The sequence below is a fragment of the Tyto alba genome, unplaced genomic scaffold, assembly GCF_018691265.1.
Source record: "Tyto alba isolate M040663 unplaced genomic scaffold, T.alba_DEE_v4.0 Super-Scaffold_38, whole genome shotgun sequence".
Classification (NCBI taxonomy): Eukaryota; Metazoa; Chordata; class Aves; order Strigiformes; family Tytonidae; genus Tyto; species Tyto alba.
In genome coordinates this window covers 25,839,521-25,863,882 of record NW_024881313.1, presented here as the reverse complement: position 1 = coordinate 25,863,882, position 24,362 = coordinate 25,839,521, and the positions used below count along the sequence as shown (strand labels likewise).

The window sequence follows — 24,362 nt, the reverse complement described above, 5'->3', positions numbered from 1 at the left end:
TCTGCATGTCTGAACTGAATGGTTTTGTAGTTATGCAGCAAGATTTTTGGATTGCTACATAAAATACTTTCCAGAGGCTGAAGATGTAGACACAGCGCTACAGTAATGTGAACAAAGTAGTTGTGTACTACTTACAGCCCCTAAAGAGAACTTTATTTTGTTCAAATGAGGGGGCTAAAACCAGGGCTAGAAGCTCATACGGTACTAGAGCATAATAGGGGTTGTCCTTAAGGAGAGTTACTAGGTACTACAGGTGTGTTTCAGAGCTACCTTGTCTTTACTTGGAATACGAGCCTGTACTTAGGGTCAGCTGCATGGTAGTGATTGCCTTAATAAATGCAAGATGATCTGAAAAAGCTTAGTATGATGATGAGAGGAAAGGAATTAAAGTTGTTTTGCGATTTTGGTATTGTCCCCATTTATTTCTAACATGACCTTTTCAGCTTCAAATTATTACTCTGTTGACACAGAAGTTTGTTCATCAGAACATATGAGGGACCTGGGCAACCAGAACCTAATTGCCCCAAAAATTACTCATCTGTTTATAAGCACATCTCTTGGTCGTAAGTTCTCTGAGGGGCTGCGTGCTTGCAGAGGGGGATGTTTGCTTTCTCTGCTCATTCTTTTAAACAGTAGCTAAGGAGAATCTAAAGCTTTTAGGTTTTGATGGTTGGGTTTTCTGCAGCGTTTTTTTTGTGAAAACCTTGCTGCCCTTCTAATGGTTTCCCCTGTTTGCTAATTCTGCTCATATTAAGCAAAAGTTTGCTAATTATTAAGCAGACTTAGGCAGCTGCAATATCACCATTTAATTTCAGTGGCTGAGAGAGGTGGGGGAAAAAACTTCTAATTCTATTTGTTATTTCATAAATAATAGACAAAAGAGTAATTTTCCATTTTCCAGTGGAGGGCGTAATTCTTCAGTGACTTTCAACATCAGAGTGAGACTACATGCTTCTGTTGGCAAAACTGAGGGTCTGGGCTTACAGTTGCAACAAATAGTAACTTGTCATTATCTCTGTGCGATTTCTGTTCTCTCAGCCTGTATTTGATGCAAAGTAACTTGAAATATTCCATCCAGAACTGATTTTTCTTTTATAAACCTATTTAAACAATATGGGATTTTTAAACTAAACCCTGAGATTTTTTGGAGTCATCTTGGATGAAAATAGATACTGAAAATTTGTGCTATTAGATCTAATAGGAATCTTGATAAAATCATTGCAAATACGAAAATTTGAAATTGCAGCATCTAAGAGAGGCTTGAATTTTGGCAGGCTAGTATTTTCTATGGGGAGATAAAATACTGTGGAAATATGAAGTTGTACATTGAAAGAAATACTTGAATTTTTTTTGTCATAATTTGATGTTAAACATTTCAATTAACAGAAGAAAAAAAAGTCACTCATCTATAGTTCAAAACCTCCATCAGTATTTCAAAGCCTTTTATTAAAAAGGCATTTTTCTTGACAGTGCAGTTGTGGTATTTTTAATGGTTTCTGTTTGTTTAATCTCTGAAACAGGAGAACCCCAAACATTTTCATTAAAATTTAAGAGAGCTGAAGACTACCCCATTGACCTTTATTATCTTATGGACCTCTCCTATTCTATGAAAGATGATTTAGAGAATGTGAAAAGTCTTGGAACTGCTCTGATGTTAGAAATGGAAAAAATAACTTCAGACTTTCGAATTGGTAAGAAAGATTTTTCCTATTCTTAAAAAAAGAATAATCCTATTCTTAAAAAATAATCCTATTCTTAAAAAAAGAGTCAAGTTTCCTTCCTGATGTTTTTCACATGATTATGTATGAAGAGCTTTTGTTTGTTTGTTTTTAATCAGCAGTATTATGGCAGATATTCTAATATATTAGAACCTGTTGAGGAACATGTGAGTATTTGATGTTGAAGGAGAAAGTAAAATGTAAACAAGTATGAGAGTTATTTGTGATACCAGTTCAGCTATAATGCATTTGAATTCTGTTGTGTCATATTATAAATAAGAGACTTCCATTCTTTAACTTACAGGGTTTTTATTGCTTTGTCTTAGGCTTTGGCTCTTTTGTGGAGAAAACCGTGATGCCATATATAAGTACAACACCAGCCAAACTGAGAAATCCTTGTACAGGTGACCAAAACTGTACAAGTCCATTTAGCTATAAAAATGTGCTCAGCCTTACCAGTGAAGGAAATAAATTCAATGAACTTGTAGGTAAACAGCACATTTCTGGGAATTTAGATTCTCCTGAAGGTGGATTTGATGCAATAATGCAGGTTGCAGTTTGTGGGGTAAGTGTGTATTAGTTTTCTTTACTATTCTGTTAGATTAAATTATTTGAATACAGCCTTAGTGTTTTGTGGTATATGATGTTTGAACATGTCATCTCATGCCAGTAAGGCAAGATAGACGAGGCAGGCTGCACGGATACAAGCATCTGTCTTCTGTAGAGACCTCTAGTGATTGAATGAAACCGGGAGATGTAAAAGGGCTGGTTAGAGGTCATGTTTATAGCAGATATATGTTTTCCAAAGACAAAGTTTTTAAAGTTAGCTGTAAAAGAAGAGTCGAATTCTACTCAAAAGTGTATGAAATCCTGGATAAGCAACAACTCTCAAACATATTTCAAGGCTTTATATGCTTCTGATAGTTGGACATTCTGAAACAATCTGGAGTCTCATTTTAAAAGTACAGTGTTCATCGCAAGCCTCTGGGTTGTTTTTTGGTTTTGTGTTTTTTGTTTTTTGGGTTTTTTTGGTTTTTTTTTTTTTTTTTTAATTATTATTTATTTTTGGTGTTTGTGGTGGGTTGACCCTGGCTGGATGCCAGGTGCCCACCAAAGCTGTTCTATCACTCTGCTCCTCAGCTGGACAGGGGAGAGAAAATGTAACAAAAGGCTCATGAGTTGAGATAAAGACAGGGAGAGATCACTCACCAATTACTGTCACAGGCAAAACAGACTCAGCTTGGGGAAATTAGTTTAATTTATTACCAATCAAATCAGAGTAGGGTAGTGAGAAATAAAATCAAATCTTAAAACACCTTTTCCCTCACCCATCCCTAATTCCCAGGCTTAACTTCACTCCTGATTTCTCTTCCTCCTTGTCCCTCGGCAGCTTAGGGGGTCAGAAAATGTGGGTTGTGGTCAGTTCATCACACACTGTCTCTGCTGCTCCTTCCTCCTCAGGTGGGGGACTCCTCACACTCTTCCCCTGCTCCACAGGAGACAGTCCTCCACAAACTGCTCCAGTGTGGGTCCCTTCCACGGGGTGCAGTCCTTCAGGAACAGACTGCTCCAACGTGGGTCCCCCATGGGGTCACAAGTCCTGTCAGCAAACCTCCTGCGTCATGGGCTCCTCTCTCCCCAAGTCCACAGGTCCTATCAGGAGTCTGCTCTAGTGTGGGCTTCCCATGGGGTCAGAGCCTCCTTTGAGCATTCACCTGCTCCAGCATGGGGTCTTCCACAGGCTGCAGGTGAATATCTGCTCTGCCATGGACCTCCACGGGCTGCAGGGCACAGCCTGCCTCATCGTGGTCTGCACCACGGGCTGCAGGGGAATCTCTGCTCTGGTGCCTGAAGCACCTCCTCTTCTTCCTTCTTTATTACTTTTGGTACCTGCATGTTTTTTTCTCTCACATATTCTCACTCCTCTCTCCGGCTGCAATTTCTGTCGTGCAGCAACTTGTTCTCTTCCTTAAATACATTATCCCAGAGGTGCTACCACCATCGCTGATGGGCTCGGCCTTGGCCAGCGGTGGGTCTGACTTGGAGCCGGCTGGCATCGGCTCTGTCGGACACAGGGGAGGCTTCTAACAGCTTCTCACAGAAGCCACCCCTGTAGCCCCCCTGCTACCAAAACCTTGCCACGCAAAGCCAATGAAGTGGTAACTGGTATTTATGTGACAATTACATGGTCTTCTCTCCTTAAATTAACTAGGGCTTAAACTTGATGAAAGAATTAAAAAAAAAAAAAATAGGGAAGGATAGGTTGCAGAATTAATTATGCCCTGCAGCTGTGGGCCAGGATGCTTGTAGGACAGTGAAAAAGGGCAGTCTTCTGGCAAGCACTATGCTGGGTACAAATCTGGACCAGATTATCAAAGCCTGAGGATTCTTCAGAGCCTAACACTGGGCAAGCCTCAATTTTCCAATTCAAGATTGTAGTAGTGCTGTACACACTAACGTCCTCTGTGCTCAGGCTGTGTAGTAGTAACATAGAAGTGGACTTGGCATTGGAGAGCTGGACTGACACTCCCTATTTCCAAAAAACTCTCACTCTTCAATGAGAACTGAACAGACCAAAGTACATCTCACAAAGAATGTTTCTTGCCTTTGGTGAAAAACCTGCAACAGATGTTTTGAAGCAGACATTTAATTAAGTGCAAGTGATTTTAACGTTTGAGTGGATTATATGATTTCCAGGGTGACACTTTTGCAGTATGGCTTCTCCTAAGTGTGTGTTCTCTCTCAAGTGTTGGTCCCTAATGCTATACAATAAACTGGTGCAAAATACCAAAAATCCTTCTGTTTATTTTCCAAGGAACAAATTGGCTGGAGAAATGTTACAAGACTATTAGTATTTTCCACGGATGCTGGATTTCACTTTGCAGGAGATGGTAAACTTGGTGGAATTGTTTTACCAAATGATGGGAAATGTCATCTGGAAAATAATATGTACACAATGAGCCACTATTACGTAAGTCTTTACATCATCTTCTAAGGAAATTAATATTTTGTGATGCTTAAGCTCAAAAAAACCTCATGAGGTTATCCAGTATAGTTTCAGCTTGCAATATCTTTTGAACTTTACCCATTTGCCTCTGTATTGCATCAAGTGACTTTAGCTTAACTAAAGCAAATATGCAGGAATTAATCCAGTCTTGATTGGAAAATTTCAAGAAATGGCAACTTTCACACTATGATTTGTGTTGTTGGATTTCAACTTTTTAAATAATTAATAATCCTGTATGTCCACTGGCAAACTGTGGTGGCTCTGACCCATTTTGCTAGTCTTTGTGTTCAAAATTATTTTACTACTGTAAAAAATAATGTAAAATAGAGAGCTTCTTGTCAGCTTTTTTAAGACTGCTTGAAATCTTGAAAAGTTTATTATAAAAGCATGCTTAACAACATTGACTTCATGGTTTTATTGATAGGTAGATCAGACAAAATGTGAAAAGAAAAATATTTACTGGATGGGGTAAACACAGTAAGCTTTACAAATTTTATGTGTTCATGTATTCCTAAAGTTACATGAGTATTGTCCAATAAAAACCTAAAATTAATTCAGTTTTATTTAATCTTTTCATAAAGAAAAGGTTAACATGGTTTTCACGGAGATAACTCATATGGAGAACTACCAAAGGTGTAATTTTCTGAGAACACTGAGATTAGGGGTTTAACCTGGAGACTTTAAACGGCAGGGAATACAATAATGTTATTGTGGAAAAAACACCTACCTTCATGGGACATACATGGAATCTTTTCAATGTGTGTTTATTTCAGAGATTGTTTTGGTTTAGAACTGACATAAGCCAGCCAGTTAAAAGTCTTATGTATCTTTCTAAAGTGATTTGTTTTTACGATGTCGAACTCTTTCTGATTTGTTTTCTAGAATGTGTCCCAAATTTGAATTGCACTTTATGCTTGATTTTTATAGGATTACCCCTCTATTGCTCATCTGGTACAGAAGCTTAGTGAGAACAATATTCAGACAATCTTTGCTGTTACTGAAGAGTTTCAGGCAGTTTATAAGGTAAAAATAAATAACACATTTCTGATCTCTGTACTTTTTTACCCTCTAACATAAAGACTGACTCAGATTAGCTTTGAAATCATTAAAATTGCTTGACTTGAAATTAAAATAAGTATGGAAGGTATTGTGGAGGTGATACTTCGCTCTTTACATTCATATTAAGCCTTTTTTACTTGTTCAAATTAATACTGAGTGCATGTGTAATTTCCAGGGAGAAAGTGCCCATCCTCCTTACCCCTCTTTATAGGTAGGAGGGAGTGGAGAACATATTTGCAGTGCTACTTTTTATGAACATTTTTATAGCAAAGTAGCTAAGAGGGGTGTGGACACTGAATCAAGACACACTAATAAAAGAGCATATTTTGTCCTTTGTGGTCTCTTTATATTCCTGATGTTTAAAATTAACTAAACTGTTGGATGTGATTGTGAAATAGGAAATGACTGTGTAAAGGAAATGCATATTTTTCCTCATCTTAACCTAACAGGGTATTTTTCTTCTTTTTAGCTATATTCAAATTGTAAGTTGTGTTCTTTCTCATTGGAAATCGTCTTTTATCTGCCTATCTTTAATGCACTAGAAGTGTGGTGCTTCTTTAAGACCTTGAAGATATATTGCATGTGGTCAACTTGTACAAGAGAAGGTCTTAGTATTCTATTACAAAATTTAACTTGAAAATGTGGAGGAAAAAAAAAGGCTGGCTATTTGTTTATACTAGTACTGCTGTGTATAACCTCAAAAATCATGAAGGTCACTGGCAACACTTTAGTCTTGTTGCTTGAAATACTTGATCTCAACTAGTTAATCCACTAAAGCATTATATCACCATACAGATATTCATAGTAAAAATTATACATTGTTCATTAGTAAGACTGTAATTTTCCTTTTGCTTTTGTAAATATTGAAAGGAATTGAAAAATCTAATACCAAAGTCAGCAGTGGGAACATTATCTTCAAACTCCAGCAATGTGATTCAGCTGATCATTGATGCATACAATGTAAGTTCAGATTTTATTTGGGTTGTGTTTATTTTTCTTGCTTCTAAGTTATTATGAGTTTTTCAAGCAGATACTCCAAGGTGGATTTTATTTTTGTCTACAAAATACAAAGTTAGTACGCTAAACTATGAATGTACCACCACTGCAGTAAAACCACGAGGCATAGAGACACTATGGCAATAAGAGGTTAGATGACAAGAAAGATGTATTCTGAAAGCCACTTAAAACTACAAAGAAAAGTTATGATCCATGTTTTCCCTTTTTAAAAATAAAACCCATAACCAAAAACCCCACTGTTTCAGCACCTTCAGTTCTTGCCTTCTTTCCACATGGAAGACAAAAGGGCCATTTTGCAACCTCTTGACCCCAAAGAAAATTTTTGTACATCAGCCTCAGAGACTTCCTGAGTTTGGCCCCAAAGTATTTTTTTCATAGCTGTGTTGTGTAAATGAGCCCCATTTTCCCTCTGGAGTACTCAGGGCAAACAAGTGGCTCCAATGGCTGTGGAGACCTGCCCTGACCCTGCGTGACAGGGTTCAGCCATGAGAAGGGGTCACCACAGCGTGACTGTGGGCAGCCCTGTGCTGGTGTTTCTTGTCACGTTGGCATTTACATAATACCAGTGTGCCCAGGGGACTGGTGCTTAGACTGTGCACAGGTGTATAATGTCTTGCCTTCAGCAAAATGCTTATGCGACTCAGTTCGAAGTTAGCTAATAACTATTGTTCTAGTCCCTTTCTTCAGAGGTTATCCTGGAAAACAGTAAGCTCCCAAAAGGAGTGACAATCAGTTATAAGTCTTTCTGCAAGAATGGAGTGAATGACACACAAGAAGATGGAAGGAAATGTTCTAACATTTCAATTGGAGATGAGGTAATTTACAGTTTATGTGCTGCTACTAAAACATAGAATTCATTTCAGTTGTCCAACACAGTTGTTTTCTTTTAATGGCACAGACAAAACTCCTTTTAGTAATGTGGAACTCCATTTATTTTTCTTTGCAGGTTAAATTTGAGATTAATGTAACAGCTAATGAATGTCCAAAGAAAGGACAAAATGAAACAATTAAAATTAAACCACTGGGATTCACTGAAGAAGTGGAAATTAATCTCCAGTTCATCTGTGAATGTCAGTGTCAAAGTGAAGGAGAACCTAACAGTCCAGCCTGCCATGAAGGAAATGGAACATTTGAATGTGGTGCATGCAGGTAAATAGACTTTTTTCTTTTTTTTTTCTTTTTTTCTTTTTTTTTTTTTTTTTTCAAAAGAGAAATATGAACAAGACCTTTGTTTCCTTAATTAGGGTTTATTTGGTTTTACTAATTTTTTTAGTGAAAGGACAAAAATTACTTACAGACCTATTTCTTTTAGGATATTTTGACATACTGACTTATCTCTGCAAATAATCCCTATGCTTCAATCCATAGTATTGATCGTTAGGTTGGCAGTATTGTACAAGCCAGAAATCAAATTTGTCCTTGAGTCAGTACTTTAAAGAATGCAGGTCTTACTGCTTTTTCTGCTTGTTTATTTAATTTTGAGGTCCATGTAATATGACAACATTAATGGGATTACTTTGATGTTTTTGCAAGTATTCGTGCTGATCTAATTGTGTCCTTGTAACATGAGGTCTGATCTCGAGAAATTCAAAGGCTCCCTATTTTTTTGGTAGGAGCTCCTACCCGGATTGGCATGATTTGTTTCATAGCAGAAAAGAGTAAAGTCATAAAAGAACTACCTTTTATTTTGGATGACATCTCAGTCTCCTCTTCCTGCTTTATTTCTAACCTTTTGGAGTCTTGTTACAATGTTTCTTCTAACTGTATATATCTATAAAGCTGTCAGTATATATAGAATTTTTTTGTATACTTAACGCCTTTGAAATGTCTATTATTGCCTATCACAGGGATTGGATTACACATGCATTCTGTATTATATATTTGAAAATTAAGTAAGATGAACGATACTGGATTTTCTCAAATCACACACAATGAAGGCTGAGCAAAATCTTACTTTCAGTGGAGACTGGTTGAAGATGAGCCTAGTAAGGCAACGTTTAAGCCTTCCCCCCAACTCCCTGCTGTCCCCCCCAGGAAACCTACAGCAAAAATTAAAAATATTTTTCCTTGGGGAAGAGAGTAGAATTAAGATCTTCTCCAGGAAAGCAAGATACAGGACTTCAGAAACACAGTAGTGGTTCCTGCTCAGTGAACTGCAACTGAAATAAAATGTAGAATTCTCATTCCTCATAGTTTAATATGTGACTTATTAAAAATCAAGCAAAAGATACTGACTCCACTCTTCAAAGGACTTTTGGTGTAGGATGGACTAACATCTGCCTGATGAAGCTGGTGTTGATGGTTAACCGGGTATTTGAAAGTCTGAGGTATGGCCCCCTAAGGGCTGTGAGTTGAGGAATAATCCACTTTGTATCCAGTACTTATGGTTCATTGCTCCGTTTTGCAGTCAGCTTTTGATGTTTCCTTTAAATAAGGAGAACAATTTTTACATCTTTGTGTAGAAAGACTTCTTAAACTTGGCATCGCTGTCACTGGTGTCTGCATGGTTTCATGTGGGGTAGAATGGGCCAGTGGGTAAGAACAGCCTTTTGCTTCTACAACAGTAGGAGTTTCCTGGGTGAACCCTTGTCTCTGAGGCCCTATAACAGTTTCTTAATCACTGCTGGGAACATGAACAACCTCCATTTGTTCAGTGATATTTTAGCCTTGATAATGAGAAGTGCTGATCCCCAAAGATCTTGGCTGAATTTGCTGGTGCTCAGCAGCTCTGAAGATCATCTACTCCTCTGCCTAATTGCTGTTCATGGGAAATCTTTTAATTGAAAGATGACAGCAGCTACAGTGAACTGTCACTTAAAATAATTATTGTTCTGTCATATGAGAGAGGAATTAATCGTGGTTATGTGGCAATTTGGTTAGAGATGGTGATACATAGTTTCTCACCTGGAAGGAGTATTCTGCAAAGAAGCAACTTAGTCCAATTTGCTCCAGCAGCTTCAAGAATGTCTGTGTAGGTGTCAGCTGGAAATCTCATTTGAAGTTGAACATGGAATGTTCGTTGAGAGAATAGTCACTTTCACTCCTGTTCTTTGTGCTATTTTTGCAGGCTTTTTATTGTGTGACTTTTAATAAGTTTACATTTTCGGTCGTGTTTTTACCGTACAGATGTAATGAAGGACGTATTGGAAGACTATGTGAATGTAGTACAGATGAAGTAAATAGTGAAGATATGGATGCTTACTGCAGGAGGGAGAACAGTACAGAAATATGCAGTAACAATGGAGAATGCATTTGTGGACAATGTGTATGCAAGAAAAGAGAAAACACCAATGAAGTGTATTCTGGCAAATATTGTGAATGTGATAACTTCAACTGTGATCGATCAAATGGTTTGATTTGTGGAGGTGAGAAACTACTTCAGAGTTTCCTGGATGCAAAACTGGCCAACAGCTTACGAGCCTGTCAACTCTACCCTGCAGAGTAGTGATACTTAGCTTAAAGACCATAGCTACTCGATAAGAGAGATGGAAATATCAACAGATTTGGTGACTGAAAACTTCTTTTAATAAACCAGCTCACTGTGATCTTGAACATACAGTGTGTTAATAAGTATTTCACTTTCCTCAAATCACAGCTTAAAGAAGGATGTAAAGTGAACTTGCCTTCTGCTGTTTATTACAGAATTACCCTCAGGTATTGTAGTAAAGAATGATGAAACTGGCCTGAGATAATAACGTTAACTGGCTCGGTGTAACCACTGTGTCAATAAAAAGAGGCAGTGACCCCTCAGCTTGTAATAGTGAGTGCTTGACTCTGTGCTTGACAGGATACCAGTGAGATGCTATCTTGAGACTATTCTGAAAGGTAAGTGAAGATGAGAACATGCAAGATCCAGAAAAACACCTTAAGAATGATAGCAATTAACTCCTGAAATCAAAAGCAACTTAAAAAATCCTCCAGCAGCCAGTGTTAAAATTATTTTGCTGCTAGTATTTTTGTCCTATAACTTTCCTAGGCTGCTTTGCACATGGAAGTACCTGGTAGGAGTGTAACTACTACCTCAGTTTTGGCTGTGGTTCAAAAACAAAAGAGAAGCCGCTAAGCTTTAACTGAATTCTGAGAATACTTCATCTGTCTGATTGGCTCAGAATACCCTGTTGGTCACCAGTTCCACAAAGGATAGGAGCAATGGTGGTGGTGTTCCAAAATATATGGTGACTGATAAGTATTGACTTCAACACTTTATTCTCAATGGAGAAGGAGGGGTGTAGCCAAAGATCTTTCCATTTCATCCAGATCTCCCTTCTGGAGAGAGAGGTACCTTGTGTCCTGTATAGGGAGTGTAAGGAGGATAAAGTTTGGTTGGTGAGGTGAGGGTGAGGTCAGAAGTACAGCAGCTGAATGGTGGTATTTTAGGGAGCCAAAGGTGTTTAGTTTTTCTGTGTTACGAAGTCTTAAGTTAGTGCATTCCTCATCTTTTAGGTCTTGCTTTATAAATTTGCATAGTGATAGATATGAAGGCAGGAGTGATCAGTGCATCTATACACATGTAAAAGCATGGCCTGAAGCAGTGCTGGAATGCTCGCCACCCAGGAGATGATGTGGCCATCATGTTATACTGTTCTTGATCAGCTTTCCCTAGTCTTGTTGTTTTGCTTATGAAAGGAAATCCAAATGTAGGAGAATGGGAAAGGGAAGAAACACTTGTAAGTAGTTTTTCAAGGATCTAAACTTTATTTTGTAGCTCTTCATTCATTAGTGTCTTCATTATCTCTCCACCAGGGTTTTCTTTTCACTGTATCTATTCTGAGATGGTAGACATATGTTTCTTACCATCACAAATTTTATGTTTTATATTAGACTTCATTTCACTGAAATATCTTTTCAACACACAGGAAATGGTATTTGCAAATGCAGAGTGTGCGAGTGTTTCCCCAACTTCACTGGCAGCGCGTGCGATTGTTCTTTGGATACTTTTCCATGTATGGCATCTAATGGGCAGATTTGCAATGGAAGAGGAACCTGCGAATGTGGCACCTGTAATTGTACAGATCCCAAATTCCAAGGCCCCACGTGTGAAATGTGTCAGACTTGCGTCGGTGTCTGTGCAGAGCACAAGTAAGTATCTAGAAAACCAAGTCACAGCTTCTGTGCATTTGAGTTTGTGATACTCACATGTGCAGAATTTTTAAAACAAGGCTTTTGATACTGTGCTTTATTCAGCCCTGAAATGTAGGGACATCATATCATATCACCCCTTTAGACAGTAAAAATTGTTGGGTGAAAATCAATAATTACAAGCAAAACATTATTGATACAGTATTTTGATTACTTCCAGGTAGGATGATTATTTCTCAGATTCTTTCCCTGCCATTTTCTGTTAGGCATAGAAATGTGTATATTGCGTTAAATTGGTTTTAACTGTTCAGATTGACTTGGGCAGGTTACAGCTTCCCCTGTTTCGTGTCTGTTTATCGACAGCCAACCTTCTGCAGAGCTGGAGGGAACATAGGTCTATAATGTGACAGGCTGTAAAGCTCCATCTTCTTGACCTTTTGAAATTAATGTAATAAAAGTATACGTATACTGTGTAATTTCCAGATTAGTTAAAACTTCAACTAAGCTTTTTGCTTAAAACTTTAATTCCAGAATACTATTGTAAAAGTCAGCCTAAGCTGGCAGTTGAAAACTAAACCTAGATCTGGGTGAGCCAGTGAAATTTGCATCCCTGCCTTTGGAAATCCAGGTTTTTAGAAACCAAGCATTTTTGGCATGGAAACTTATTTCAAAGTTGATGATTAGTGGCTAGGCTGAGTCCTGGCTTTATGCGGCTGACTTAAAAGTTTTCTCTCAGCACAGTCTTTTCAGTGTAAAAATCCTGCTCGTTCTGCTTTTTTCAATGAGTTATTCAGAGTGATATCCCACTGTAAAGCTTGTCACTGTTCTTTTTAACCTGTCTGTGTCTGAAATACTGTTTCCCTGTAATTATTTCATTCCTACACTGCCTTCTCTGAGAGCATTCATTTTCCAGGTGGAGGTATTGAAAAAGTTTTAGGTAATTTTATTTTTTTTCCTGTGCATGAAGCTTTTGTGGGTGATCCAGGGAAAGAGAAGTTTATTAAAGGGGAATTTTTTTAAATCAAAGAGTACATAAATGTTCTGGCTGGTAAAAAGCTGTGACTTGCTTTATTAGATCCTGGCCTTTATGCCAGAAGGGCTGAGTTTCTTGTTTGTTTGGGGTTTTTTCTCCACATTTTCTCCTTTATATTTCTTGAGATTAGATGCTAGAAATCCTTTGTGAACATACTAAAAAGCATTACTTCTGATTTGTACTCCCACAGGGACTGTGTCCAATGCAGAGCTTTCGATAAGGGAGAAAAGAAGGAAACATGTTCTCAGGAATGTACGCATTTCAACATGACACGGGTAGAAAGTCGAGACAAGTTGCCGCAGCCCGGACAGCCCGATCCGTTGTCTCATTGCAAAGAGAAGGATGTTGATGACTGCTGGTTCTACTTCACATACTCTGTCAACTCAAATGGTGAAGCCAACGTCCATGTGGTAGAGACCCCAGGTATGAACATGATGTTGCCTACTCTCCTTTCATCTTTGTTGTTAATTCATGCAGCTGTTGTGTACTACAGAGTAGCTGTGGTTGATTTGTGTGAGTGAGATGCCTTCAGAAACAGGTACCTGTTCCCTGAGTGAGAGTTGTGGATGTCTGGAACTTGAGTGGCTTCAGAAAAATGTGTTTCTCTAGATCTAGTTTTTTCAAACCTTTAGGCTGACAGAAACAGGTTTTGTTGTTTAAAAACAAAAAAGTCAATCAGATATGTGTATTTGTTGAAAACATTTCATGTTTCCACTTGACATACTTTGCAGGCTAGTTTTACCTGTCCTGTATCAAGTCCTAGCTATCTAAATTTTGATAAATTTTTTTTTGACTGGGCTTGTGTTACAGGTTATAAACAATGGTGTCTGTGGGGTTTTGTTGCTTTTTTTCCATTCCTTAATAATACTGGACCAGTCGTACACAAAAAAATGACAACACAAACTTGTGTACTGTGCTGCAAACTGCTTAAACAATTTCATGCTGAGAGCCTTTGCTTTTACTTAACTGAGGTACCTTCAAGAATAGATCTGAAGAGCCTTTTGCTTGGTTAATCCTTACTAGTCAACTTTTCTTGATATTGTTCAATCTTCTGATACAAAAAAAAAAAAAAGAGAACAAATCTATAGAACGACCAGTAATTTACCATTTATTTTACAAGATTATTGTTAGTTTGAATCATTGGATGTTGCATCTAGCAGTGCAGAAATTCTGTTTTTTTCCATTAGCAGTATGTGGTCTCCTGATTTTTATAAGCCTGATAAAAAATACACACCTTATGTGTTGAAAGGTTTAGTGCTGTATTCTACTCAAGGAATTTTCAGACTGATCGTTTGGGTGATCGTCCCCTAATACAGATCAGTGGTTAATGGCTCAGAAATAAATACCACTTCAATTCAGAATGTTTTACATTCTCTAAAAATGTAGCCCAAAGTATAGAGGAGGACCTTGAGCCCTGTCTTCTTTTAGGACAAGGCAACACATGCCCTAAACTTTTGGGATCTGATGTTTTCTTCATGGATCAACTTCTGTTGACTTACTTAGGAGCTGAATAAAACCTTCATGCACGAGGAGGCACCTTAATTTTGTGCCATACAAGTGCTGAAGAAACAAGCTCTGTTCAGTAGAGCTGTATTTGATGGAGCAGACACTTGTTCCTTACTGGTTCCCAAGGAATTCCTGTCATGTTCCTTCCCACTTCCCTTGCTCCTACAAAGGCACCTACCGAGATTTGGAGTCTGCAGTCTGGTGAGAAGCAGTGTTCCTAGTGACAGCACAGGAGTTGCATTTATTTGCTTCCGACTCCTTCAATCTGTGCATTGAGCTCTGCAAAAGCCTTTGTTCAGTTTGTGATCATTGAGAATTTTATATTAATAGAAGAGCTGGGGTTTATTTTGGAGGATTATTATTTCTATGTCAGTCACCTTGAATAATTTTGCATCTGTATTACTCTTTACAAACACATGATTCACTTATTTTGAAAGTACATGATATTTTAATCCAAATAAGATGTGGGGTTTTTTTAAATTTCAGCAGAAGTCAATTCCCAAGATGAGGAAATATCCTAACAAAAAAAAAATATATCTGTCTCAGAGGCAAAATTATTAAATTATTACTTATCATTATATATTAGCCACTAACAATAACAGCTGTAAGAGGTAAAGTGAGGAACACCCTTTTTCTGTAACACTGTTGATAAAGAATGTGGAGACTGTTTTGCTAATCTACATTTGTACTCTAGATGGTTTATCCCTCCACCTTTGACTTGGAGCTCTTGTGTATTTAAAATACAATTGCTCGTTATTTTACTCTAATACTCTAGGTGAATAGCTTAAGGGGCTAGCAGTGTATAGACTTTATCATCAGAACATTAATTACTCTATTGTTAAGATTAAACACAAATTAGAAGGATAAAAGTAAGATGGAATGTGACAGGATGTACACATTTCAAAACTTCCAGTATTTGAAAGGAAAATATTATTGGCATATCTTCGATACTCAAAATACTGGATTCAGTACAAAATAAAATTTTAAAAGCATCTGGATGTGCATTACCTTTACCATTTTGTAAAGTCATGCTTCCCTTGCTTCGTTCCCTAGAATGCCCCAGCGGCCCCGACATCATTCCCATTGTAGCTGGTGTGGTTGCTGGAATTGTTCTTATTGGACTTGCATTATTACTGATTTGGAAACTACTAATGATCATTCATGACAGAAGAGAATTTGCTAAATTTGAAAAGGAGAAAATGAATGCCAAGTGGGATACGGTAAGTCAAGAGGCTTTTATCTGTATGAAAGCTATGGTAGTCGAGGAAGAATATAAGACTTTTGTTCACATGCTGTAAATGTTTCAGATTGCATTCCTGCCTTTTGGCCTGTGGAGGAACAGAGAAAAAACATTGTTTTAAGCCAACTTCAAAACATTTTATGTGTTACCACTAGCACGTAAAAAGAAAAAAAAAAAAAAGACACAACAACCAACAAAAAAACCCAACCCTCTTTGAGAAGTACCTCTTGGGTTAGAAATGTGATGGTGACAGAATAGTTCAACTTTGCAGTTCTGCCACACCACAACGTTTTATTAAAATGTGCTTTAGAAGATGAGAGTAATTTTTGTATAAAATGAAGAAGAAAATTTTACGCTTATGAAAGATCTTGTAAATACTCATCCAGGTTTAGTTGGGAGAGTTCAATAGCTGGTCAGAATCCTGGCTGGTACTGGTTTGAAATCTTCCTTGTCAACAGGAGAGTATAGGCTTACATAAGCTATAGGGTCGCTGCCTCTGAGAAATCTTAGAAATCTGCTAATCAAATACCCTTCACTACAGTTCTGTAGGAGTCAACACCCACATGTACTTGATAAAAGAATACTTGAAAAAAATCTCCTAGAAAGTCTTCTGGTTTTATTTAAGAAAATCAATTAATTCTATCCTTGAAAAAAAAATTACTAACACTTTTCTTTATATATAGCATGATGGGTTTTTTTGGTGATAGTTGAAAATGTTAGTTTTCTTTTTCCTGTTGAATTATTCGACATTGACCATTTCTTTTACTTCAGCAAGAAAATCCAATATACAAGAGCCCTATTAACAATTTCAAGAATCCAAACTATGGACGTAAAGCTGGTCTCTAAGTCTCAGTTTGTATCTTCTTTCATTTTCTTCCTTTTTTTTTCCTTTGCATGTCACTTCAAACTCACTGTGTGTCATAGTTAATCACAATTTGAGTCTTGCTGAGTTTATATACTGCTGCTTTGATTCTGGGGTTTTAAGGAATGCAGCTTGAAAATTTTTCACTTCTTTTGACAGCAGGATTGCTTGCTTACTAATACCACCAGTACTGGCTTAAACTATTCTACAATTGATTTTTTTTTTTTTTTTTTTTTTGGATATATAATAGAACAGCTGTTAGGATTGAAGCAGCTCTTTGGATTGTGGAGAGACACAGTGTTCAGGGGAGGGTTTGTCTTCAGTTTCCTCAAATCAGAAGTCAGTTTGCTTAAAGTTGATATGTTTACAAAGCTAGTTTAGATATACCTCAGATATCCTAGGCTATAAATATCACTGGTTTTATTAGAATAACTCTGGGAACGTTCAGAGTAGCCTTACAGATTTTTCTTTTTTTAGACTGCTTTGGCTTATTAACCCAGTAACTAGCCTGTATTTAAAGTGTGAGATGCATATACTCTACTGATTTTTATAATTAAATATGCATCTTGTTTTTTCCATCCCTATTTCTGTTGAAACTGGCAATATCACAGTACTTGTAGCCCAGCCAGCTTGGGGGTCTCCATATTAAAAACATTAATAGGAGATGAGAAAATGTTCTTGTCCTCTGTAGATGCATTTTCCCCCAGTTTCTTAGTCCCTCTTAAACTCTGCCTGAACAGCTCATCTGTTTGGAAATGCTGACTTCAGCTCTCTTCACACCCAGTGTGAAAGGAGAAACGGCAGTATCCAAGTGATGGATAGATATCTTCTGTAGGCTTTGAAGCTGTACTTTCTTGAATGCTTTAGGTGTTCTCCTTCCCTGGGATCCCCAGCTGCTGGGGAAGGAATGAGGACGGGAGGATGAGATGGGGAATGGATGTCAGAAGAGCGTTGAGAGACAAGCGGTTCAGAGATCAGATTAGAGGGAGAGGAGAATGAAGAAGTTGGGAAGGCAGCACATCCCTTTAAATATCCAAAGTCTTTTTTCAGGAGCCAGTGGAAGGGAATGATCTGTATCTCTAATTTTATTCTGTCTGCTGTCTCCCTTTTTCAGTGTTGCACTCAAAAGATTTTATAAAGGAAAACTGAGGGGAGAAAAAATGAATTAAGAGTATTTAAGCTCTGTCACTGTGATGACAATTCCAAATACTTTCTCTAGCATTCTGAGGCCTTACTTGATAAAATATACTTTCATTTTCTCTTTGGAGTCATTTCACTTTCCAGTGTGTCCAATATTGATTGTAAAAATGTTCATTTTGCTTGCCACACTGACCACGTTCACCTCCTGTCCATTTTTCTTCTCAGTCAATTATTCTGGGAAGGAAATGGAGTTCTTGTTCCTTTCTAACATTTCACATAATCCATCTGGTTAAGTCTCTGTTACCTTATCTTCTGCTATTCTCTTAATTGTGTACTTTCTGTTGCATGCAGGACAAGCATCTAACAAACCATACGGTGTGTAACTTCCATTCTGTGCTCTTGTTCTCTGCCCCATGACTTTCAGGATCTAATGTCCTTCGTGCTGCCATTTCTCCTCAAAATGTACTTCTTGCAGAAAGACTTCCTCTTGTGTAAATGGAGGGATTGAATTCTGCCTTTGTTTCACTCACTGCAAAGATTGAAAGTATGAAAGAGTGTGGTGTGTTAAACATGGCTTTATCGTTTTTGATATTCATAGAAATATCAGAACTTTGGGGAGAGAGGGAGGTGGGTTTAGCTTTTTTGGTCACTGAAGAGGAAGAGATCGGTATTGGCAGAATAGGTGACCCACATGAAGTAAAAGAAGAAAGTCCTCCTTTCCTCTGTAACTGAGATTTCCTGGGGCTTTTAGACTGTTGCAGTAGCCTTTCATTTTGGTGAAGAAAGTTGTCTTGTATTGCCAAGGCAAGAAAGTAATCAGAAATCCCATTACATGAAAATTACACTGTAGTAGGTTCCCTCCAGGTGTAGACGTGTACAATAAAATTAACTGTGTGCAGTTTGTGTGACCCTCCCCCTCTTCCACACCAGTCCCACGCACACGTGGGCTCGGTTCCTGCCGGGAGTGAACTGCAGCACCAGGACGCTCGTCGTGGACCGGGTGCCTGAATGCCTGGCCAGTCCTGGTCCGTGATGTTGCACCCTTGCTGTTGATGCTCAAGCCAGCTAGGCTGAGCAGGGTTCAGTTTGTCCTTGGCTTGCAGCACAGCTACTCAGCGTCGTCTCACTGCGGTCAGGCCTTACTGCCTTCACTGCCTGGCTGGTTTAGATTTGTGCCGTTAAGAGAGTGTTTGCTTAATAGCAGGCTAGCTGCTTTCCTGCGGTCTTCCAGCCGTGGTAGGTGACACCCTCCGTCATCTGTGTTGCCTTTAACCTTGGCCCTTGCTCTGTCCTCTGGTGCAGCTGCCGTATTTACAGGTTGGCAGATGGCTCATTTACTGTAAAATAATGATGGATATTAATGAGAGCTGAAAATAGTAAGAACCAGCTCTTGAACAATGTATGTAGATGAGTTTAAATATTCTAGAGTGCAGTTTCTAGCAGTGACTTAGGACTGAAACCCACTATAAAGGTAGCTTAAGTGACTGTTGAAACAGTAAATCCATGGAGAAAAAAGGAATAAGAAGGTTAATTAAATGTCCTATATAATCTTCCTGCAACACTGGACTGAACTGTTACCCTCTGAACAGCCCAGTCTAGTTGAAAATGAATACTGTTGCAAGAACAGAGCTCTTGATTCTCTGCTGAAGGTACTTTTTAAAAATACCTCCATCTTTATTTTAATATATTTCACCTGACCTTGTATACAGTTATTGTTTGTTGATTTTGGTTTTGGTTTAAGCATGCATGGTGTTTTCACTTATAGGGGCATGTGCTAAATGTGTGCATGCTTAAACCGGTGTATTCTCTGCAGTGACATAAAGAAAATGGGTTCATTTAAAAACAGTATTTGTCTAAAACGGCAGGTTTGGATTTGCATGTTTTAATGGCTAGTTAAAAGTCTGGAATGCTGCTAATCTCTGAAAGTTCATACCGTGTGCCAGCTGTGAGGGGCCCTAAGCAAAACGAGAGCTGTGTTGGACCAGTAGACATTTATTTACTACTTCCACGTTAGTTTTAACGATAAGCTATCTGTAGACCTCGCCAAGCCGGGGCTGAGGCAGGGTGATGGAGTATGGCTGGAAGGGCCAGGGCTGTCGCTGCCTGCCTAACAGAAGACAGCGGGGAAGGAATTGCAAATCCATGTTGCAGTAGAGCCTCAAGAGCCATTTAGCTGATCAGTCATAAGGCTGGGCCAAGCTGAACAGTCGCCTGTGCGTTGACCAAATCTCAGTTACTTGTAATGGGAACTGAGGCACTCAACTGACGTGGGGAGGCACCGAGATAGGTGCCTTATTCAGTGACCTAAATCCCACTGTGTGCTTCTGAGAGTTCTTGGGAACATAACATTCAAGTACAAGGGAAGACAGTACAGTGTTTCAATTTCTTTGTAAATAGGTCTTATGTTAAATAAAGATCGTGTAAATGTCAAGTGGTGATTTCTCTTGAAAAGGCATTATAGTAAAAAATTTACAATATCATTGCGAATTACATTTTAAACCTGATTCCAATTTCAAATTGATTATATGAGCAGCACCCTGCAGATCTATAAGTTTTAGTCCCAACCTTTAGACCAATTCCTTCACTATCTGAAAGAAGTTATCTCTCTTTTACAAACAAGAAAATGTAAACATATACCTCCCTGTATGTGCTGGGGGGTAGTCTGTTTTGTAAGATGTTGAAGGTTAAAAGCACAGTATAACAAGTATTACATAACCCCTTGCCATTGAAAAGCTGTGCAATATCTTATAGTCTGCATATGATACAGCCTGTTAAGCTTACAGACTTCCTCTGAATCATAAACTTTTCACATTTATATTTTTAAGAATTCTCCATTAAAACTCGTCTAGGAAACAAACAATGTACATTGCCAAGAACTTTGAGGCATAATGAGATACTTCAGCTACAGATTAAATCCCTCATCCCTGGATGTTTTCCCAGTTTCATTTACATCTTACTATTGCAAAGCTTTTTATTCAAAATATTGGGAGGAGGGGTAATTTTGCATTGATTAATTTGTCTGGCTGAGAACTAGCCACAATGCTGTATTTCCGTGATTATTTAAAACAAGGAGAAAAAAAGTAACAAAACAAAACAAAAAAATCTTAACTCCCCATCCCTTTCCAAACCAGTAGCTGATAGACTTTTCATCAAGACAGGGTTTTCCCGGGAACTGCAAGATGGGTCTTTTGCTGTTATTGTGTGTTTGTGAAGTGTAGCCAGCACTGGACACCTAGTTCCTCCTTCACCTCCAGCCAGATGACGTTGCCTCAGATCTTGAGGAGAGTGAACAGAGAACCTTGACTTCCATTGTCCAGCAATCCAGGTTCTGGCTGGACTTGAGAGACTAGGCTGGAGTTTCTCAGGTCTGGGCAAGATTGGATGTGCCGCGTTCCTTGAAGCTTCTGTACGGGCCAAGAGCAGAAACACCCTTTTTCTGTGAAAGGAACCAGGACAGAAAGGCAGCACAGCAGCTGAATGGTCTTCCTTAGCAACAACTACTGGTGTTGGGATAGACCGGTTACTTGTCCCATACCGGGTCTTGCAAATAGAAGGCAAGAAAATTCCCAGGAATTATGATATGAAAATTTCACACCAAGTTGTTTTCTTGCTTGCCATGTCGCCTTTTGGCACATCCTGTGGTATTTCCAGGTTTATGACCCTGAAAAAACAGACACACATGGTGTTTGTGTGTCTAGAGCGAGGATTTCCTTTAATTGATGGTAGGAAAAACTGTTTTAACCTGAAATATTTTAAATGCTGTATAATTAAATACAATTGAATTAATACAGTTATGTGGGCCATCTCAGACTGGGGAGGGGGGGCGGTATGTGGACACAGGACGGACAGACGGACGGACGGGACACGACACATGCAGAGGGACAGGGGGTGGGACGGGACTTCAAAGGGAGAGAGATTCCCTTGCTGCTGCAGAAGCTCAGGTACGGTTCTGGCCAGAACTGTGCTCAGGCTGACATCTGCACCGTAGCCCTTTCTCCTACCAAGAGTTATTTGTGAATTTTGAGTTCAAGCCGTTCATCTTAGGTGTGCAATGACGCCGTAAACAGCATAAGATTTAATGAGATAAAAGGAAACTTGGGAACAAAGGAAGCTTAAATAAGTTTAATTTAGAGGTTTTTAAACCTCAGCAAGAGAGATGTAAGCGGTTGTTCTGTAGGCATTTCTCATACCAGTAGAAATAATGTTTTTATTACAGCATTTGCACCAGTACAGAAGCTTCCTAGTTTTAACTGTGCATTTTGTGCATATGAGAGCTGGGCAGACCTGCAGGAATAAAACAGAATGCCAAGTACTGACTGTTCAGTAGAAATATTGAATGTGTATTATCAAAATGCCACTTTGTTTCTAGAATTAAATTATAAAAGATAAGCTATTTAAGTGTTTATTATAGCAGAATGTGGTCTGTGGTCAGTCATGGTTTCAAACAGTGTTGTTTGCAGTTCTGTTCTTCAAAAAATATCATGGGCTGCAGAACCCTGAGTTGATGGTTCAGCCCTGAGATGACCGCACAAGGTTCAGATGCTTTAAAGGAATCTGTGGTGTAAATCAAACAGGATTGTGGCCTAACCCTTTGCTGTATTAGCTGAGCATGCATTTGTTCAAGTTGCTAGAGGGAAAGCTATTTTGACTTAAGCTGTTGTGTGTACAAACAAAACATTAATGGGTAATTTCTTAAGCTAATTTCTTAGGCTAATTTTTACACTTTTTGCAAACACAGTGATTTTTTTTTATCTCTTTAAATGTTAACAGAAATATTTTTCTTTTTCTAGGGTGAAAATCCTATTTACAAGAGTGCAGTGACAACTGTGGTCAATCCTAAATATGAGGGAAAATGAACACTGCTTGTATAACTCCACAACACTGTATGCAGCGTAGCAATTTTTGTAGTCACAGTAAGATAGATTTAGGACAAACTGCAGTGATTTTACTAATTCATTACATATAGGTTTGTTTTCCTGTGCAGGTTTTGAAAATGTACCATATGTAATTTTTTATTTTTTTTTTTTTTTTTTTTGCAAATAAAAGTAATCAGTGCCAGAGGTCTGACAAAAAAACTTGAGACTGTATAGCCTAGTCAGCTAAGGTCACATGGTGCCTTTTTGACCTTTTCCACTCCTGTGCTGTGAATCAAGGTCTTCTGCAGGGTGTGATACTGCTGTGGCATGACTGGGAGGGAAATGGTTAAAGCAATCAGCATGAGAGCTCTGCCTAACCATTTAGTATTAAACTTTTTAGCTTTACAGGGAAATCAGGGCTTGAGTTTGCAGATACAATTAAACTTATGTAGCATGAAGCTGGTGGTTAATTGGTCTTCTACTTGCTGGACATATGATTAAGTATATGGTAAGTTGAGTAGGTTGGAAGTGAGCCGTGTAAAAGACTGAAAAGTGTGTGCATACTTATTTTTAATTCTTAAATTGCTTATTGTGAGATTATGGTTAAAATGAAAGGGTTTGAGAAGAATGTTAAGAAGGAAAAAATAGCTTTAAACCACGTGCCATTACTGAAAAAGTTGCTGACTGGTAACTTGCCTAGTTTTTTTTTGTAAATTCAAGCCCTGGGTGGCAGTATCATGAAGTACCTTACCAAGACATCCTCAAAACACATAAGGGCCTTACGTCATACTGTGTCTTTATTCTGTAACATTTTCTTGGTTTAAAGCCTGGTGCTTTGTCACCCTTCTAATATTTTTAATGTATTTGGTTGTGATTCTTTTTGTAATATTTTTGTATCAGCACACAATTTTATTTTTTTTTTTGAGCAGTCTTAGCTGTAAATTTGCCTTTACCCTGTAGCTAAGATTGCATAGTTTGTCATATGACGAGTCCCACATCATTCTTGACATGTGCCATGTATATTTGCCTTTGACCATGCAAACTGCACCATAGTCATATTGTTTTAAGTGCCTTTTTATTTTAACAGATGTTCACTTTTTACAGTGCTATTACTGAAGTTATTTATTAAATAAAAGTACCTTAAAATACTTAAATCTTGTCTGTTTATCTTGTAGAAGTTGATGCTGTTCAAAAAAACCTGAGAACTGTCTTTTCGGGAAAGAGGTGATAGACATTGTAATAATGCCAACTATGTCCTTTAGATCAAATCTGAGAAAAGTTATGCAGAAGTGATCTTGGATAACAGACGTTAGCTGTTGTTTACAATGCATGAAAGCCAGGGTGCAGCACAGTGCTCTGTTACACACAGTGGCTGTTGATGTAAAGCCCCAAGCTTCCATTTGCATGTGTACTAAGGAAGTTCTGTAGTTTAATAACTGTTCCAGCAAATGGGCTATTGGGTTAATACTGTTTCACAACACCTGACAAATGAGAAAAATGACTGCATTTTGCAGGAAAAGGAAGTATTCCAACTTTTTTTAAGGGTATAATGTTCTAGATAGAACCACTGTGTAATTAAATACATTCCTAACCTATTCATGGAATCTCTATGATCATTTCCTTTTTTTAACTGTTGGTACTTCAGGTTATCCTGAGAAGCTATGGGGGTCTGTTCTAAAAGTCCCTTTCAACGTCCACCTGAGGTCAGAAGGAGCCTGGTTTCCATGAAGCGGGATGGGGGCACCGACAGAGAGCTTGGGCTTGTGTCTGTCTCCGTCCCTCGAGGAAGGAAGCAGCTGGAGCCAAGGGCCAGTTACGAGGCTGGCTGGGCTGCCTGCGGCCAGT

At 38.4% G+C, this 24,362-nt stretch overlaps 1 protein-coding gene across 1 annotated transcript in view; it reads left to right on the top strand.

Moving 5' to 3' along the window:
* ITGB1 (integrin subunit beta 1) overlaps positions 1-23,665 on the top strand; it is a 46,611-nt gene extending 22,946 nt beyond the window's left edge. The window contains exons 5-16 of the mRNA XM_042801974.1: positions 1,521-1,691; positions 2,045-2,283; positions 4,534-4,689; positions 5,653-5,748; positions 6,655-6,744; positions 7,476-7,616; positions 7,748-7,950; positions 9,928-10,166; positions 11,658-11,880; positions 13,104-13,336; positions 15,473-15,639; positions 22,452-23,665. Of these exons, the coding sequence (XP_042657908.1) occupies positions 1,521-1,691; positions 2,045-2,283; positions 4,534-4,689; positions 5,653-5,748; positions 6,655-6,744; positions 7,476-7,616; positions 7,748-7,950; positions 9,928-10,166; positions 11,658-11,880; positions 13,104-13,336; positions 15,473-15,639; positions 22,452-22,517 (2,024 nt within the window). The 3' untranslated portion in view covers positions 22,518-23,665. The remainder of the gene's footprint in view (positions 1-1,520; positions 1,692-2,044; positions 2,284-4,533; positions 4,690-5,652; positions 5,749-6,654; positions 6,745-7,475; positions 7,617-7,747; positions 7,951-9,927; positions 10,167-11,657; positions 11,881-13,103; positions 13,337-15,472; positions 15,640-22,451) is intronic.
* The last annotated feature ends 697 nt before the right edge of the window (positions 23,666-24,362 follow it).